Raw genomic sequence first — 7021 nt, forward strand, 5'->3', positions numbered from 1 at the left:
GGGAAAGCAATACTTGAAAGCTACTCAAGAGTATTAGAAGGCTTAGCATTCAACATTGTTGCTTGGATTGAAGATGTTATTTGTGCAGATAAATCTATGAGAAATCAAAATGTATAACAACATTTTGTAAGCCATAGCTTTAGGATAACATAGGTAGGTAACAGATGACTACAATCAAAGTATTATTACATAAGAAAGTTTGCACTTTCACTTGAAGCAAATTTTTTATGATTATGTTTCAAAATAAAAAAATAATTAAGTATTGTGAGTGTAATTGTGTGATATTGAGTTTACCTAATTTTCTATTAGAACACAAGTGAGAATAATTTTCTATATTTTTTAATTGGCCAGCTCAATAAAATTCAAACAATATTAACAATAGTAAAAAAATAAATAAAATCATTTCACCTTTTGAAGGTTCACAATTTATAGATCTCCTCCATCCCAAACATATGCCACTAGAACAAGAAAAATAGTGAAATCAAATGAAGGAGTTTTTTTTTCACTCACTCGTCAAAATGAATGTGAAAATAGATTTCTTGTAATCAATTGTCACCACAATTAGTAATCTGAATCGTTAATGAACCTTAGACAATTGAGATACTGAGTTTTTAATTTATCAAAATTACTATATGAGGTGATTATAAGTTCTTAAATTGTCAATTTTAGAACAAAAATATACAAACCTCTAATTGATTTTACTATAAGTTTTGTCTAAAGCATTTTAGTCGGTCAAATTTTATCATCCAACAAATTTGATTTCTTTTATTTTGAGATTAACAATTTTACTTTATTAACGTTATTTTTTATTTTGCAAAAGTCAAATCTTGCTGAATTAGATTGAAACATGAACATTTATACATCAACTTTAATTAAAAAGCCAAATATATATTGTCATGCCACTGTTATCCAACAATAGTATTTAGTCAACAAAACGTAGATTTTATTTCTGCGATTTTTTCTTTATATTTCCTCCTCCTATCTATTAGAAATTTTTATTTATAATAAACATGAACACAGAAGATAGAAGATGAATTTTTTATTGATGTAAAAAAAATATTTTATTTTTTAGAAAAGAACATTTTATTTATTTATTTTTAATAGCTCATTAATGTTCCTTGAAAAAATAGATCATTAATGAATATATTTGTTATGAAAATCATCGGTGTACGTTTCCTTTTTACAAGAATCACTAGTGTATTTTTGAATATTCTTGATATCACATTAATCCCTAAAACCAAAATTGAGATATGATATCTATTTTATTTATTTAAACTACTTTTCAGCTAATAAAAAAACAACAATGTTAATTTAGTACCATAGTAAATAGCGAAACACAAAATAATAAATGTTAATTTTTTACTTCTTTATTCTAAATGATGAAGGGATAAGAGTGAAAATAACCCACCAGGTTTTGTATTATATTCGTTACTTTCGCTCTCTGGTAATTATTTCCCGTTAAAAATTCTTCACCAAATTTGTTAAACTAAAAAACCTAATCCTCTTCGGTAGACCCCCGTTACACCCCCAATCCTCTTCGACGCTGTTTGCTTAAACCCGTTGACAACCGCTTGTGAACACGTCCGCGATTCCAATTTACTTTGCGGCGAATTTCTCTGACTCTCGTTTGTCACGAATCAACTTGGATTGGAGTTGCACTCAACTCAACCGCCCGGAAAAAGCCGCCGGAGTTCGTTGTCGGCCGCCTGAAACTGTCAGATAGCCGTTGCAGGTTAGATATTCCCCCTTTTCATTTTTATTTTTATTTTTATTTTTATTTTTATTTTTCGCATTTTCCTTCCCCTATCCGGTAACGCGCGCGAGGATGCGATTCCAACGCGATTTGACAATATAGGAACAATAGAATTTGAGTTGTAAATCTAATGTGAACTCATTGAGGTGTCTTTTCAGTTTAGGTGTTACAGAGAATGTTGTTTCAATTTTATTACAACAATCTTTCTATATTTTAAAAGCATCACCTAATTGAACTTAACATTATGGTAGGTAACTACAAACGTTGAAGTGTAGATATTGGTGGCTTAAACAATGGGATCTAATTCACTGAAGGATTATCTAAAAAGATATGAAAGTAACCCTGAAGAAGACAAGAAGAAGAAGAAGAAAAAGAAGAAGAAAAGTCTACCACAAGCAACTGGCTTGTTAGTTGTGGACGAAGATCCAGCCTGGCAGAAACCCATAGATATTGGAGAAAATGAAGAGAACTCGTCTGGTAAATAATGTAGTAATTAATAAATATATACAGTATATACACATACATATATACATGTTAGAGGTTAGGCGATATACTGTGTTTGGTTTCTGTATTATTCAATTTACTATATTTGGTTTCCGTAGTGTATTTGTTGTTAAAGGCAAATTTAAACTGTAGTATGCTATTAATTCACAATAATCTTATTTTATTGGTCAATGTAGATGGGGAGAAGCCAGTAGTTGATGAAGACATTGAAGTAAAGCGGATGAAAAGGCTTGAGCAGCTGAAGGCCAGGCGTCCTTATCATGCTATATCTGAGGATGGAAGTGGTTGGATTCCACTTTCTTCTAAATCCGATAATCCTAGTGACTCAAATAATGATATGTCTCCACTCCGTAAAAAGAGGGTTCGATATGACAGTCCTTCACCAGAACCTGAATCAAATCCTTCAACTTCGATTAGAATGGGTGCTGATTTATCCCCTTTGCGCCGGCAGTTGAAACGCAATGACACTCCATCACCTGAGCACGACTTGCAACCTGCACTTTCCGAGAGACTGGATTCCGATTTATCTCCTGTTCGTAAACACAGACGAGGTCGTCGTGATTTATCTCCTGACCTTTCACCGCAGAGGAAAAGCCAGCGGAGTGTTGCAAGATCTGACTTATCGGATATTTCTCATCGCCGTTCAACTACTCCATCGGTAAAAACTGTTTCACATCCATCTTTGGATCGTGACCTGTCTCCACCAAGGAAGAATCCAAAGGAGTTATCCATTCCAGCATCTGTTAATGAAAGAAAAACAGGTTTGATTTCTGGTAAGGATATCAAAGAAGAGATTGAGAGAAAGAAGAAAGATGATATGTTGAGGTGATTGTTCTGATATTTTTCCAAGCACATATTCTTATGTACTAGATGAAATTTCATTAATATTTATACTTAAGGCCATAATCTTGTGATTCTATTTTATTTTCTTGTTTAGTGCTGAAGCAAGCAGGTTTATTATGTGGTTATGGTAGTATGGAATATTAAGTTGTTTCTATCTGCTATAGACATACCGCAAAGTTCAAGAACTAATTGTTCTAAACCTGAAGATATTAAGTTCAGATCCCAAATAGCTTTATCTATATTGCTAATATGCCTGGGAAAATTTTGTTCTGATTATCTATTCCTATATCCAGATTTAAACAGATGGACCCTGTCATCAGTGGGCGTGGTGCAGAACCTGTATTTCGTGATAACAAAGGTAAATGAGTTGAAGTCAATTTTTAGTTTGTGTTTCTGTCCAATCTATTGGATGCCTTTGTGATGGGATATCTAGAGAGAAAGGCCGAGTGGAAGGAACGAATGGGCTGGGGATAAGACCTGGAGTTTAGTTTGAGTATGAGAGGAGGGATAAGAAAGGAAAATAGAAGAGAATTGGCAAAAGCATAGTTGTCTAGTAAGTTACTGCTAAGTGGATTCACATATAAGGAGTGAGGCAATGGAATCGGTTATACATTTTGCAGATTTCCCCTTGGGGCAGAGAGTGCAGCATTTCTTTGAGGAACTTAGCTTTGGGATTATAGGCCAGACATTATTCTGTAACTTCAATTTTTTTTTAGTAAAACTGCATATACACTTCTTCTTTGAATCAATATAATTTTTGTGATAACATAATTATTGAATCAAGCTGAATTTTACAGGAGTACGTATTACCAAAGAGGAATACTTAAAGTCAAAACAGAAAGTAGAAGAAAAGCCCAAGGTATTTTGTGTAGCACTGTGTTTCTTACTAGATGTAGCTTTCTCTTTACTTCCTGTATGCAATTGGCTGCATATTATTATATAGGTGCAGAAAAATAATATATTTTTTATAAAGTTTGATATTTAATTGGTGATTTTTAATTGAGAATTTGAGAGTTTTATATAAATGAAAAAGGGATGGAAGGATTTAATCTTAACAATTAAAAAGTCGAGGGACTAAAATCCATCAAAAAAAAAAACTAGAGGATCAAAATGCACATAGCTCAAACCAGAGGGACCAAAAGTGTAATTAAGCCTATGTAATATAGGTGATTAAAAAGATACTTGCTTGGTTTGTATATGTTCGCATAATGAGATTCACCTAAAGAACTGTCAACTAAAGGATGATGTTAAGATTGAATTAGTACTATACAATTCTGCATATGTTAATTTTTATCAAGAGTGATTGCCTAGACGGTTTTTGAGGGTTTCTATGAATGTTGATGAAATTTGTTGACTAGCTCCAACGTCAATAACCAAAGCCTTTTCCCACTATGTGGAGTCAGTTAATGATGAATCAAATTTTATGAAAGACTACTAAATCTCATTTAATGGTTTGACCTATAAATGTATTTTGGTCTCCCTCTAACTCTAACTATTAGATTATCTTTCATTTGGTCTACCCTTCAAACAAGCGCTTCTATGAGTCTTCTGCACAAATCTCATAATCACTTAACATGAGACTCCCATCTTTTCTAATTTCTAAGTGGAAGTTATCCCAACTTTCTCTCTAATCATTTCATTCTTAATGCTTTCTTGTCATGAGTAGTTGTTCATCCGTCATAACATCATCATATCAAATAATAAGACATTAGGTTGATCGTTGTAGACCAAAAGTTGTATACTTATGTCCATGTGTGTTAGTTGAAAGATGATTTTACTAATGCATTGTAAAGACATGTTATTTTACCTATATTGCATGTAGAGGTAAAGAAACCATCTATATTTGTTTAGTCATTTTGTTCCTATGCTGTAACTGAAGCATGAAAGTTATTTGTATAGATGTTTTAACATTGATGTTTAATGTTTTCCTAAGAGAAATGGCAATTTCAATTATTGGTTATCTTATTGACTTTCAGGAGATTGAAATAGAATGGGGAAAGGGCTTGGCTCAAAAGCGGGAAGCTGAGGCTAGGCTAAAGGAACTAGAAGTTGAGAAAGACAAGCCTTTTGCGCGAACCAGGTATACAGAAAGTTGTGTTGTGGATTGTCTTGAATATGTCATCTTATTACTTACTGTATTTATCCTCCGGAACTACTTTTTGGCTTTGTTTAAACATAATATAGACTTTCATTCATCTGTTTGATCATATATCATGCCAGCAACTAGAGCTTGATTGTAGACAACCAATTGGCGTTCACTCAGTAAATTTTGGCACTTAGGCTTTAGGCTGGGTAAATTGGTTTAGATTTGTTTTATGAAATGAATGGCAGTCTTTACTTCCTATGAGAAAGTAATCGATCAATTTGCTTATTAATTCTCGTGTTAGTAGTAGCCTTCCTGAGTAGAGTTTTCTTAATCCATTTCGTTGACTTAAGAGTGGTGATGGTTGATTTATCTTATTCTTAATAGCTGTCGTATTTGTTCATATGTACGAGTCTATCACACTGTGCACCAGTCCTAATGTTCCTTTTATCTGGGCCCTTCACATCCACCTTTGAATAAAATCTTCTTACCCAAAATGGTCAAAGAAACTGGCTTTCTTCCAAGTCTATTTGCTTTCTGTTGTTGTCAACAATAAGCTAATGTTCTTGTTATTTATGGCTCCTGATTATGACTGAGGTAAATCATGCATTACCTGAACAGCATGCATTATTAATGAATAGACATATAAAGCTTTCTTTGAACAAAGAAGAATGTACAACTGATTTGTTGTTGCATTTTCAATATGGTTCCCTTTACTCAAGTCTAATCCATCTTTTTTAATTGATCCTGTTAATTGTTCACCTTGTCCATCTGTGTACCAAAAACGAAATTACTTTTAACTATTTTTCATCAAACTATTTACATCTGTCAAGACAGTATATAGCTATTGATACATAATAACAGAATATAAGCATGTCTGTAATAAGTTTATGAAAATTAATCATATTACCAAACTTTGCAAAACTTACCAAGCACCTGCATAAATAGAGCTCTAGAGGGCTTCGTAGGATCAACAGTTCCTGTGCTCAGCATATTACAGTTTCATTATCAAGCGCCAATCTTTTGTTCCAACCGGTAAAATGTTTTTATCAAAACCATGCAAACTGTGTGTTGGGAACTGCAGAGACATGACACCGGAAGAAATTTCCCATGCAATATGTTTCTGATATAACAATGTTGTTAGGCCATCCATGTTAGAAACTGAAACATGTAACATATTGGATTAGCATACATTAGTGCACAAATTAACTCTTTTTGTAAGTCTTTTATAATGACCTAATTTTCTGTGTGACGGTATGGAAGTTTATTTATAAAATGATTAATATGTTACTGAAAGTCGCTTTAGAAAACAAAGTCCTGATGTTGGTGTTTATTGTGTGAGTTAATGTCATTGAAAAAGGTTTCTTTTTCCGCCTCTTTTACCTATCTCTTATAATGAATTTGTTGGTTTCTTTTAGAGACGATCCAGAACTTGACAAATTGTTGAAGGAGAGGGTAAGATGGGGTGATCCTATGGCACATCTAGTAAAGGTAATGCGATTCAACTCTTACTGCTGGACACTTATGATGAAGGTGTTTGACCTGTTCTAATATGTTTTTTGTGTCAATTATCATTTTTGTAGAAAAAGTATCCAGAGCCTGTTCTCCCAAACTTGGGGGACAATGAGAAAATGAAGGAATCTGGTTTTGTTGTTCCTCAAGATATTCCAGATCATAGCTGGTTAAAGAGAGGTTTAGATGCTGCTCCAAATCGGTACGGGATAAGGCCGGGACGACATTGGGATGGTGTTGATCGTAGTAATGGTTAGTTTCATATTAACCATATTTTTTTACTTGTATTTTTATTCACATTTTCACATAGATTATTGACTTAAGCT

General features: G+C 33.2%; 2 protein-coding genes across 3 annotated transcripts in view; both read left to right on the forward strand.

Moving 5' to 3' along the window:
- Nucleotides 1–282, forward strand: part of LOC101508293 (rop guanine nucleotide exchange factor 3-like) — a 6084-nt gene extending 5802 nt beyond the window's left edge. Inside the window, exon 8 of the mRNA XM_073370831.1 lies at nt 1–282. This exon is cut by the window's left edge and continues 6 nt beyond it. Within this exon, the coding sequence (XP_073226932.1) occupies nt 1–117 (117 nt within the window). The 3' untranslated portion in view covers nt 118–282.
- A 1152-nt stretch (nt 283–1434) lies between these two features.
- The window catches only part of LOC101507981 (uncharacterized), a 6277-nt gene continuing 690 nt past the window's right edge, over nt 1435–7021 (forward strand). Inside the window, exons 1-8 of one of the 2 annotated variants that reach the window (XM_073370925.1) lie at nt 1435–1732; nt 2029–2230; nt 2434–3082; nt 3394–3458; nt 3898–3959; nt 5077–5180; nt 6602–6674; nt 6767–6947. In XM_073370925.1, the coding sequence (XP_073227026.1) occupies nt 2047–2230; nt 2434–3082; nt 3394–3458; nt 3898–3959; nt 5077–5180; nt 6602–6674; nt 6767–6947 (1318 nt within the window). In that variant the 5' untranslated portion in view covers nt 1435–1732; nt 2029–2046. Of the gene's footprint in view, nt 1733–2004; nt 2231–2433; nt 3083–3393; nt 3459–3897; nt 3960–5076; nt 5181–6601; nt 6675–6766; nt 6948–7021 lie in introns of both variants that reach the window. The other variant, XM_004510729.4, reaches the window with a different exon arrangement.

This window comes from Cicer arietinum, chromosome 7, assembly GCF_000331145.2.
Source record: "Cicer arietinum cultivar CDC Frontier isolate Library 1 chromosome 7, Cicar.CDCFrontier_v2.0, whole genome shotgun sequence".
NCBI lineage: Eukaryota > Viridiplantae > Streptophyta > Magnoliopsida > Fabales > Fabaceae > Cicer > Cicer arietinum.